General features: G+C 41.5%; 1 protein-coding gene across 1 annotated transcript; it reads right to left on the reverse strand.

Moving 5' to 3' along the window:
* Window positions 1-5856: 5856 nt before the first annotated feature.
* snrpd2 (small nuclear ribonucleoprotein D2 polypeptide) lies at window positions 5857-9327 on the reverse strand. Its single transcript, XM_076734363.1, has 3 exons — window positions 9215-9327; window positions 8302-8481; window positions 5857-6284 (listed from the first exon to the last, which is right to left on the reverse strand). Coding segments are annotated over exons 1-3 (357 nt in total). The 5' UTR covers window positions 9217-9327; the 3' UTR covers window positions 5857-6109.
* Between the last annotated feature and the right edge of the window lie 3142 nt (window positions 9328-12469).

The following is a 12469-nucleotide window of genomic DNA, read 5'->3' on the forward strand; positions in this document are numbered from 1 at the left end:
TGTCCCAACATTAGAAGGCATAACATGACTGTCAGGATCATCACATTTACTCATCATACTGTATTCTGTAGTATTAAAATACCATCCACAAGCGCTGACCAGATGACCTTCTGGTGATATTGGATGGGAGTAACTAAAGTTTGATGTGATTAATGAATACAGATACATTTTAAGTGCAGTTGCTGTACATTGCAAGCCAGACAGTGGTGTTTATATACTGAATGCGCCTATTTATTTCTTAATGTGGTTAGTGTGTTTAATTTCCAGTAGTACCTGAAGGCAACATCGCATCCAAGCCGAGGGGCCTAGCCAAGCCCTTCACCTCGCCCTACTGGCTGTCTGGGTAACTTCAGGTTTCTACTAGCAACTGTGGTCTTTGTGGTTACCCTATACAGAATTTCTGTAGCATTTCACGAGTGATGTTTCTGGAATAAAATGATAAATAAATAACTAAGCACAGGTTTGAAAATATAGACAATAGGACATGAAATTACAGCAGTCAACTGTAGCATTCTTTTAAATAACTTATGTTCAATGCTGAAGTAATACTGTCTAATGCTGTTAACAGTAAAGGAGAGGAGGAATCCTGTGGCTCACATGGCCCAGTTTTCAACACTGAGATACTGCACACACTAAAAGCACTCCTTCTTCCTAATGGGGACAGAAGTGGAAGAGAGGATGAGAAAGGAATGCATTACGTCTGCATGGCATGTGTAAACATCCAGAAAGCCAATATGCCTTTCGTCTCACTACACACACACACACACACACACACACACACACACACTCAGACATACAAGCTGACTGCTCTGAGCAACTGCTGGTCTGGTATATATTTATTTAGCCTTGTGTCCCCAGTTAACTCTGCAGACTGAAGCTCAAACTGTCAAGCAAAACCCCCTTTTTTCCATCGCTGAGTGTGCAATTTTGCACATATTAATAGCAGATCCTGTGTGACCTTATGCTCAAAACATGTGCGGAGGTGTTTGTGTGATTTGTGCTGGCTCTGTCTCAAGAAGTTGGTCCAGTTCCCAGAAAGTAGCCCGTAAAGAATTAGAAACAGTCATGCAGTAATTTTAGGTTTCTCCTGCACTCCTCCCCTTCACCACAGCTTTATTTCCACAGCTTGACGTCAGTCGGTCAGCGCCATCCGCAGAGAGAAGGCCCGTCGGACAGCCAGCAGCAGGGAGGCCTTCATGAGACTTAGACCAATTGGTGTTAAGAGGCATGTGTGTGAGTGTGTAGAGAAATTGAAAAATTGAGGCTAAAAAGCAGCTGAAGAAACACAGGGCACATGCAGTGGATGTGCTTGGTCTTCCACACTGAATTACAACTCTAGGTATCCCTCTATCCCTGTCAGTTTGTAGAGAGTCTATTATATAAACAGACTGCACTTCTGCTACATCTGACATCAGGGAGTCCAGGACTTGTTGAAGCATCCAGTCCCGAGGCAGCGTCTGAAAGCCTCCACTGCTGGATGAATAGCAGACAAATAAAGAGAATTACACAACTGAACTTCAATCAAGGAACCACAGTGTCAGCCTGGATCCTGGGGTTGGCAGAAGTTAGCCAGACAGGCATTAGTAACAGTATAAACTATTCCAGACGAGCCAAAGTTTAGCAGCCTTGTAAAGGAAACCCAGACGACAGAGTAAATGTTACTGTTCCTCAAGTGTTAAAATTTTCTCTCCCTCTCTTTTTGACAGGGGAGGAATGTGACTGGAGGAGGGTAAAAATATGTAAAGGGGAGGCGAGACACAAAGGTTCAGTAAGAGGTCTGGGCTGGGAGCCCATTGAGCAAAGGGCAGCATTGTAGAGATCAGCAGGTCCAAATGACATGTCCTGAAAAGTAGGCCCTGAACTCCTCACAGGGTGAATTGGGGCCATTACACACTGACAGAGTATATTATACTGGGCTACTATCCTTAAAGTGAAAGATCAGAAAATAAAATAAGGCATTTTTCTGAATTCAGAACTGTTTACAATTTAATATCTGAGCACTGTGCTTACAGAAAAGGCAAGTCTGCACGTGACTGACAGACCGCTGCGATCCATGTCAAAATGAAAGAGCCCCAAGAAATCACCTGCATGTCATATTGAAGATCTGGACTCATATCAGACCAGATGATGCTTTCAAGACCCAGTAAATGCGTCTCAGTTTTCAGGACCGTGTGATTAAATTAAACTGGCTTGTCAGAAAAACTGGGTACACTGCTTTTCAAATCCACTAGATGGCAACATGACCTTTATGTTAGAGAAAAATGCCACAGCCAGGAGCTGGAGGAGTCCCTCAAACTAAGCGCTGTTCCTGTGTTGTCTCATGCTTTGTAGCCTAATCTGAAACCATCACAGATTCACATCAGGAGTTAAAACAAAGCATAAAGTAGACTATAATTTCTTTTTTAGCAGCCAAGATGTCTTGCAGTGTAACTTTTAACTAAAAGCTCAGAATCCAGAACATTACGCAGCTCGTTTCTTCAAGAAAAATCTGCTGTTGTCCTGAATGCATTTCAGAAACATTCACAACAAATATCACAGCCAAACTATCACTTTTGATATTATATGAACATCAAACATTGACAAAACTCTTATGTCCTCTGTAATGTGCCTGTGAATTTGGAAGTTTACATGAAAAATATTTCTTTAAAAGTTCAATGAAGAAAACGGGATATTTTTGTGATTTGTAAAAATAAATTGTTAAGATGTTTTAAGCTTTGGAGGCCAGTGGAAAGTTTCCGCGGTGGGTAGGATGATGCTGGGAAATTTGGACTCATGACACACCGGATAAAAATCCTGGCTCCGGCGCTGCCATGTCCTTACTATCGACTGCTGTATCCTTACTATCCACTAATAGTTATACTGTTTAAAATCATCTTTCTGATTCTAATAAAAAGGCTCATTTGCGCGTCAGAGCCCAGCAACGCTGTGCTTGTTTGCAAATAGGCGCAGGTCAGCGTGCAGCAGCTCGATACACCTGATCCCTGTTTTGGCTGCCGCTCAATGCGTCAGTCACACTTAAAGAGAGATGCGGTGTTTGTGTGTTTCCCTCCTCTCCTCCCTCCACCTGGCCTGGCGGGGGCTCTGACACCCGGACCGCGGCTCTGCTTGAAAACAAAGTGCGGCGGCGGCTCCGGTTACCGGGGCCCGATCGATGCGCTGCACGGTGTCGCGTTGCTCGGAGGCTCGAGTATCGATGCATGGCCGATCGCTATCATAATCACACTTCCCCCCTCTTATCGCTTACCTACTGAATAAAACATCTGCCTTCCTGCTCATGGATCGCCCCCCTCCGCCCCAAAATCTGGAGGGGAAGAGACTTCTTGAAGTGTCTTTGAGATGAGTGAAGTAACATGAGAAAAGCGCACGATGATACCCAACAAATGAGGTCCCCAAAGTTGTTTTTATCTCGGGCATCTTCAAATAGACCCACCAGCTACTTGACAGCGCTTTGTCCCCGGATGCTGCAGCTGTGAGGGTAATTATTGTGAGATAAATCCAAAATAATCTGCAGCTTCTTGACTGACAAACTTTAGTATAATTAACACCTCATGGCCCTCATGCAGGCCCTAGAACAGCTGCTCAGTTTGCTTAATATAATACATCACATTTCATGAGTTCAGCACCAGAGTCCTGCCAGTTTCAGCCTTATTTCACTATGGTGCAAAGTGACAGATCTTCAGCTTGAGTGCAACAGTTACATGCAGGTTGTACCACAAATATCATATCAATCTATCGTGGATTGGTAAGAGGGGGATCAGATTTGTTGCAACATCTCTACATATTTTGTAGATTTAAGTTAATAAGCATTGAATTAGTGCTTCACCCTTTTCCAATTTTAATTTTAGTTGCTGTTTAATTTGGGGTTAAGGTTACAATAAGACAGGATCCATTGAGTCCACACAGTTTGCTGTTTATATTTTCATACCAATCAGTGTGAATTTCCTGTGAGATCAGGCTGCTGCCAACACATACAATCACACAGATTTGGGAGGTTTAGTTCTGTAACACAACCAGCCGCGGTTACAGTGCAAAACCTTTTTACACCAAAGGGCGAGTCACTTGTCTTCTGAGAGAAAACTGATGTCACATTTCCACCCCAATCTGAATGGAATCCCTGCTGTGACCATCACATAAACCCTTTTCTTAACTTTAATTAATGAACCGCAATTGCGACACACGAACATTAATTTGCACACTTGCATAGAAGGACATAAGAGAATAAATGCAGATGCAATTCCAATGTGTTTCCTCATCAAGTCACAAAATCTGCGAACAGAGGATGTTCACATCACAGCTGGAACACATCTGTCGAACAGTGAATGGTGAATGACTGTGTTGGTCCAACAGGGGATCAAACTCACTCAGACAGGAAGGCCAAATGTTTCTACTGCAACCAGCTGCTGTGGCCTCAATGATGCTACAGCTAGTGCTACTGTCCAAAACAGACTTCGGTACCCCTGCACACTTAATTCAATTTAGTTTCAGTCACCTTTAAAAAAAAAAAAAACCTTGCTTTTATTGAGAGTGCAAAAAGAGCATCTGTACAATCAGATGAAATTCAAATGACGTCAACATTTAAACTATGAAAGAAGCCAGCAGTTGATTCATCCAGGGGTTTCCTGGTGGCCACAGGGCCCTTAGTAGCTGCTGTGCTTCCTCTTGCCTCAGGCTTGCAGCGCAAAAAAAAAACTTTTCCGGCCCATGCAACATGATCTCCTCAAACTTTTGGTAGATGTCAAGATTGACCTGAGGCAGGAATGCAATAGGTACCATTACATTAGTCACAGCAGAGTCAGAAAAGTTCACTGCATTTCATAAGCAGTGTTCAGACTGGTTCTGCTGGTGGCTGAGTCCTCCTCCTGACCCAGCAGGCTTCAGCTGAGAGCTGTAAATCAGTCAGGCTTCGTGGTCACACATCCACCACAGGTGCTGTCCTTAGGCATGCTCAGGTTAATACTGAGAGCAGTAAGGTGTTCTATGAGGGACGATAGATCACATGTAAAGATATCAGGACAATACAATAGTGCAGCAGGAAGGGAAGTTTAGGCATACTGAGGCAGATCTTTATAAAGGCAACATGAACATGACTTTCAGGGAGTTATGTTCTAATTATAAGGACTACAGCTAAACCAATGGGGATTTCAACACTGATACAGGAATCGATAACATTCAGCTCTCCAAAAGCTGTAAAATACAAGCATTTCATTTACTCACACAATCAAAATCCTGCACACCTGACCACTAAATTTGAGAAGAGCAAAGAGCAGAGGTTAGGTGCCAAAAAGAAGTAAGGCGAGACTAGCTGTTAAGCTATTAAGACAATTAACAAAGTGGTCAGGAGGGGCTGAGCGGCAGAGGGAACAGCCTGAAATGGAGAGAGATGAGGGTGTGAAGTGACAGTCAGCACATCTGGTCTCATCAATAATGCAGTGGGCCTTTAAACGGCAGTTTGTCGCATATTGAGCGCTGCTGACTGAAATCAAGCCCGACACCTAAGATGCTGTCAGGGGAGAGTGAAAAGGGTGACAGCGGCAGGAGGAGGAGGAGGAGGAGGCTGGCAAGGATACACAAGATACGGGCAAGAAGAACTTTTCACTGAGGTTTTCTCTGATACATGTGAAGCAGTGTGCAATAGATAAGCGAAGTTTGGAAGAATGGAATGTAGTTAGAATCTTCAAACATTCAACAATGATACAAAACATAAATGAATAAAGTAGAATGATCGATATTAATGTTGGAGATTTGAATCTACACTGAAATGACTAATAAAACACGCATTAGTGCATTAATCAAACCATGTTTTCAACGCAGGGAGAAACTTGGAGGCTTCCAGCTAAAAAAACACTTTCACAACACTTGAATCTCAACACTTTTATTATTAAAATGAAAAATACAGAAGACTTACAGTGACAATGCAAAACCAGGTTTTCTTGTGCCTGAATGGCTCTCCAAAGAGCACAGATATCATTTTTACCCAACAGTGCCTGCAAAACAAAGAGGTTTCCATTCATGGTAGTCCACTGCCTTCAAATCATTCAACAAAAAACCAAACAAAAAAAAACAAGAAAAAAGGCTCTGAGACCGGTTGAGCTGGGCGTGTAGAAAGAGTTCATTTTCCCGTGATCAGAGGATTTCTCAGCACGATGATGACAGAGTCGCCCCTCAGGAACATTTTAGAAATGTAGCGGTCTTTATTCACTGGCTTGGACTTCTTCTTCCCCTTCCCGCTCTTGGGAACTTCTGTCCACATCTCCTTCACGTTCTCCAGGACCATGTTGCAGTGCCTGAAATGACAGTGAGGATGTCAAACACTGAAACTTAATATTACTGAATTTGAAAGGGGAAAAAATTCCTGAAAAGACAAAAAACACGTCTGAAGCACATTCATTCTTAACTGGCACGTGTGTGTGTGTGTGTGTGTGTGTGTGTGTGTGTGTGATTTAATTTGAATTTGGGCCATTCAGTTTTGTCACGATATGAATTTTTTCTTAGATACAAACACATTTTATAATTTCTAACAGGCTGCCCCCTCCACAGGGGAAAAATACTAGCTTTCCTGAAGAATCAGTAGACCTTAATCTGCATGAATTTATGAGTTTAAATTATTATTATAACATAAACTTAATGCAAACTCAATATTCTGTTCACTGACTGGCCAATTTACAGAGAGGCGTGTTAGATCTTGTAATTTTAAGTGGCACATTATGCTCAGCAGTTTATCCAGTGTCTTGCCCTGTCCTGGTGTAACATTACCTTCTGTAGGCTATGCTATTATCCTGTCAGATATCTCTGTCACATCCTCTTAAGCACCTCTCAGATCAGTCATGGGGCGCTACCCTTTAGGTTTTAATATCTCGTTAGACTCGTCCTTGTTTTTTTGTTTTTTTTTGTCTGTTACAGTTCGTGGGCTGCTCTGATGACACGTTGTTGGCAGCTGTACGATTAATTTTTTCTAATTGTTTCAAGATTTTGACAAGTGATTTCTGGCAGCAGGAGAAGGTTTTCTTTTTGTTCCTTGATAACAATTTTGTGAATGAAACATGCCCCCACAGGGAGCAGAACAGTTAGTCTTATACACAAATTTTAGGGGTGGTGATTAATGTCATGAGCAAATTACATTATTGCAGGCACACATCCTCATGAACAAGTGAAACAACTCATATGAGCAAACGTCACAGAAACAAGTAGAAGGGGTAGGATAAGGTTATGAAAATGCTGCATGAGGCTCAATGATATATACCTTGGACTGAACAATAAATGAAATAGGAGATGGCATCAGTATGCAGAAATTGATTAAAAATGTGTTATTGTATCAGGTCCAGGATAGAAAATATCCTGCAAAGACTTGATAAATTACAAGGCTATTAAGGTTTGTTTTTCTTTAGTTTACAGGATTTTTAATTGTGACAATAATTATCTTGTATCAATTATCCAGTTTGACTGGATAAACCTAAGATCTACCTTTACAGTATGTGCATTTTTAGGTTCTGATTTCCCTGCTGAGGGAACAGTGTGTCGGTCTGCATCACACACAGAATCTTTTAAGGAAAATAATGTATTTTATACTCTTTGAAAAATCTACTTCCAAAAAATCTCTACTTGTGTATTTCAGGCAGCAAGTTCTCAGGAATAAATCAGGACTCTATCTGAGAGATCGACATCATGTGCAATCAATTAACTCGCTGACAATCTCTCCTTGCTCAGCCCCTCCTGTCAACTGACGATCACATGGCCTGCAGAGAAATACAAGACGTTCTCTGGTGTTACGTCCTGTAAATGCACTGATTGTGGAGCGACTTCTCCTGTTTAATGCGGGTGTACTTGTGCTGTTGTTTTGTAAAAGCATGTAAGTTAAATGCACCTGGTTGGCGCTGATCCAATTTGCTACCACGTTGGTGTCGATCGTTCCGAGGTTATGTCACTAAAAACAAGCCTCCTCCACACATGGGTCACTTGTTGTAGTGAAAACGGAATCACTGGTAAAAAGACCCAAAACACGAAAACAGAAAGAGGTGGAGTGCGTCGGTGTGTGTAACTGAGACTGGAGAAATGTGTGTGTGTATTGAAATAAGCAGAATTAAATGGTACGCTAAAAAGACAAATACACCCCCACTTCCAATAATGCTGTTCCTCTGTAGGGGAACACTACTTAATATCCGCAAAAAAATATTTTATTATCTCTATGTAAAATTAAACGTCAGAACAAAAATGTGAAATAAAACTATTTGATGTTATCAAGCATTAATCTCATATTATACTCTCAAAGCTGTTAGGGGAGAAGCCAGTGACTGGGCTCAGTACCTGTCGAAAGCCTTGACTCTTCCGAGCAGCTTCTTGTTGTTGCGGCAGTTAATGAGGACCTGAGTGTTGTTCTTGACTGACTGGGTGAGCACAGACAGGGGGCCGGTGTTGAACTCTTCTTCCTCTCGTTTCTGGAGCTCCTCCGGTGTCATCTCTGACTTGGGCTTAGTTAACAGACTCCTGGAAAATGACACAAAATGACCCCAATTAAAAAGTCATTAATAATAATAAAAACTGTAAGCATGATCAAAACGGCATGTTGGCATATGTATGGTAGGGATGTTGTAAGTTTCTGTCTGATATTATGCTAAATAGATGTTATATTGTAATAAAGGTAGGCTTATTGTTCAAAACACATGACCGAAGTACACTGGCTCACTACGCCTGTAGTATGTATTCATTTAATCAGTGTTCCCCAGACAGCCCAGCACACAAATCCTTGTCAGAGGATTCAAACTTCTGTCCAAAAACACACCTACCCAGAAGATATTTTCGCTAACACGAAATGAATACTTTGTTTCACCGATGATGTTCAGACGGCGCATGCTCAAACACTTGGTGTTAGCATTCGGCTAACTTATACCGAAGTAATTGTGTGACTTCTGGCTCACAACTTTTCAATTTTACCCTGAAGCAATTTTAAAGGTGTGAATTATTATTACATTTATACTGAAACAGTAACGTAGTTGTAACACACGAGCCTAAAAATAAATAGCGACGAAAAGACATACAAAGGGTTTATCAACTGCAGCTAGCCGGCCTTGCTTCCTATCGCTGGCATTGCTGGAGGTCTACAATGCTAACAACGTTAGCATTCGAACTGTTAGCTACTGACTACCGAGATTCAAAGTTCAGGCTCTGAGACAGAAAATGACCCATCTCAAAGCACTGGTCGATCATCATCGATACTTACATGGTTGTGGATTTGTAAAAATTATTTTCTTAGATGGTATCCGGCTCGTCTCCACCGGGTGCCTTCGTATCTGCTACGATTCTATGAGACTCGCGTGGATAGAGATACTTCCGGGTCACGTAATACGCGCCTCAAAGTTTTGAAATGACTACCGGGTTACAGCAGTCTGGTCAAAATGTACGTGAATAAACATTTGTTTGTTTTTATCTTCACCCATTTGTGATTATATCGTCGATGCATTTGATGTATATTTTGAAGGCTGGCAGTCGTGGAAAGTATATGTCTAAAGTCACAGTTTTTAGTTTTTTGTTCTTTCCTTTATACTGCATTATACTTCTACTCCACTGCATTTCAAAAGCAAGTATTGTAGATACATTTTACTCTAGTACAATCATTTGACAACTGTATTCCGTGTATTCCACAAGTTATGACCCAATATTACAACAGTCTTTATAATTCCGACCCGGGATCTGAACCGGGACACGGACACGGACACACACACACACACACACACACACACACACACACACACACACACACACACAAAGGACATGAATCAGTTTTTCAGCATCTGACCCGGTATCTAACCGGGTCCGATACCGGGAAAGGGTAGATAGACGGAGACTCCCAACTGAGTTCGCTCACGGACGCGTAGCCCCAGGTGGTTTAGACGATCTATCCCGCCGGATTATATTTCACGTATTATCATATATATACACTGCCCCCTGATTATATTTCACGTATTCGTGTCATTTATAGCATATATTATGTGATGGGCAAAGATACAGATAAAAGTATTTCAAAACACTAATGCAAAATACCCAGCACTGTAACTGTTAGAAATAGATACAGTTACTGCTGTGCATCTTGTAGCCTTATTTTCTAACCGTTTCATAATTACTTTACCATAATTTCTAGCTGTTTCATAAATGCACAGTTAATGTTGTGCACTTATAGGCTGTTTTAATGCTGGGTACTTCGCATTGTATTTGGGAATACTTTTAGATGTATCTTTGCCCATCCCTGATTACTAGGCCTACAACAACAACAACAACTACTACTACTACTACTACAACTACTACCACAGATACTGAACGAAGGATACAGTACATCGTACTACCAAACCAGAGGCATGGCGAACTCAAGAGTATCTGTGATGTGACGTTAACTGACCGGAAACGGAAAGAGGATTTATCCACCACTTGTTAAAACGTAACGACAAAGTCAATTCATAGGCTAATGGTCATACTGTAGGTGTATTTGAAACAATATGTCACTAATTATATGTCAAATACACTTGTACGTAACAAAAAACTAACATAAAAAAAGACAACTAGCTCCGTTATATGTCGGTGGGCTCGATAGTCTGGCTAGCGGGAGAGTGCCGACCGGGGATAGTCCCGCGTTGGGGTAGACAATCAGGGAATCCGGGAAAGTTACATAAAAGTCATATAACAATAACAATAGCAATACAAAAACTCGTGCCGGGATCCAGACCCGGCACGCATGTAAAACCGCTCGTCTTGGTCACGTAATACGGTAGTAAAAAAGCAAGCCCACAAGTTAGCAAAAATGAGTACAAAACAAACGTCTTTGGACAGCTTCTTCGGGAAGGGGAAAAGGCCAAATGATGAGACAGAAGAAGAAGAGCCTGCAACTTCCAAGAAAAAGAAAGCTGCATTTAGGAGACAATATCAGCAGTCCTACTTAAAATACGGGTTTATCGCTTCAGGTGATTCTCACGCACGGAGCTCCAATTAATTACAACAACTACATTCAAGATAATGGTGAGGTTTTTTTTTTTTTTTTTTTTTGTTTGTTTGTTTGTTTAAATAATTTTTTTTTTCGGTTTTATGCCGGTCCGGCAAATTATTGCTTTACGTGAAACCGGTCCGTGGCGAAAAACAGGTTGGGCACCGCTGGGTTATGTGTTATTTATATCTTATAAATTACATTAACCACTTGGGCGCTTTATGTTAAAGAAAGAAACTGTCACAGGGAAAGAGAAAGCAGAAGGAGTAGTGATACCACAGACCAAAACAGATAACTCTTTGTTTTCCTCTTTAACACAACAAGAAGGAGGATAAAGTGTGTGTAAGAGAGAGAGAGAGAGAGAGAGAGAGAGAGAGAGAGAGAGAGAGAGAGAGAGAGGGAGATGTAGGCTACATTATCTACACAGCAGCAAGGAGACATTGAGAGATTGGCTTTCTGGCAAGAGACAGACAGACGCCGGCTGGGGGTGTACAACCCACCCACCTTATTTCAAAGGGTGGCACATCTACCTGTGGAAGCCACTTGCTGCAGATAATGGCAGCCTGTGTGTTGTTCGGAGAGGTGAGTGCATGGGATTGATTTCCAGAGCTGCACTATATCTTTATAAAGCACACCTGGCTCAGCCAAAAGACTAACATCTTAAGCTGTGGAGCAGTGGGCCTGTAAAATGAGCTCAGTGTGGCATCAGCCTTACATGTGATGGGACTGCAGTAACCTGAAAACACTTCTGCAGAGCAAAGATGACCCTACAACCATTGCATCTGATGGGCAGGAAGACAATTGTTGTGTGACTCTGAAACAACTGAATCATGTCTGAGATTGCATTTTAAAATTTACTTTATTATGGCCAAAGGATTGTTTCCTTTAGGGGGCATACCGTTTTTTTTGGGTTGAGGAGGGGGGTCTAGATAATCTATTTTATTTTAATTTTAAAAAATACACTCTCCAACTGGGCCATTGGCAGCACACTTTCACACACTTACTGTTCTGCTTTCTTTTATGATGCAAATTGGTGAAGATGGGAGCTGCTGTCATACGCTCTGAGGGAAGGTATGCATTCAATCCCCAATAACTATGAAGATCTAATAACTATGGAACCATCTCTTCTGATTTGTAAAACTGACATCTTGGTCCTGCCATCTGATTTTGATGGGAAAAATACATTTCCACTGTGAGACGTGACTGGCTGTCCCCTGCACATGGCCAACACCTTTGTGTACCCATAACACGCGAAGACTTTTATCATTTTTAGCGTTTTTTTTTTTAAATTAATCTTAGAAAGGAAGAATGAAATAAAATATAAAAACCCTCAGTTCTGCCGAAAAAAATTTACACTACCCTCTGTTCATCAAAATAAGATATACACAGCTCTCTCCCTCCTCCTCTTATAATTGTACAGTCCCTTTAAATTGTTTCACTTTATCCTAATTTTGGTGGCAAAATTTTAACACAATTACAAACCAGCACCCACGTTAACCAACT

This window comes from Chaetodon auriga, chromosome 7, assembly GCF_051107435.1.
Source record: "Chaetodon auriga isolate fChaAug3 chromosome 7, fChaAug3.hap1, whole genome shotgun sequence".
Lineage (NCBI taxonomy): Eukaryota > Metazoa > Chordata > Actinopteri > Chaetodontiformes > Chaetodontidae > Chaetodon > Chaetodon auriga.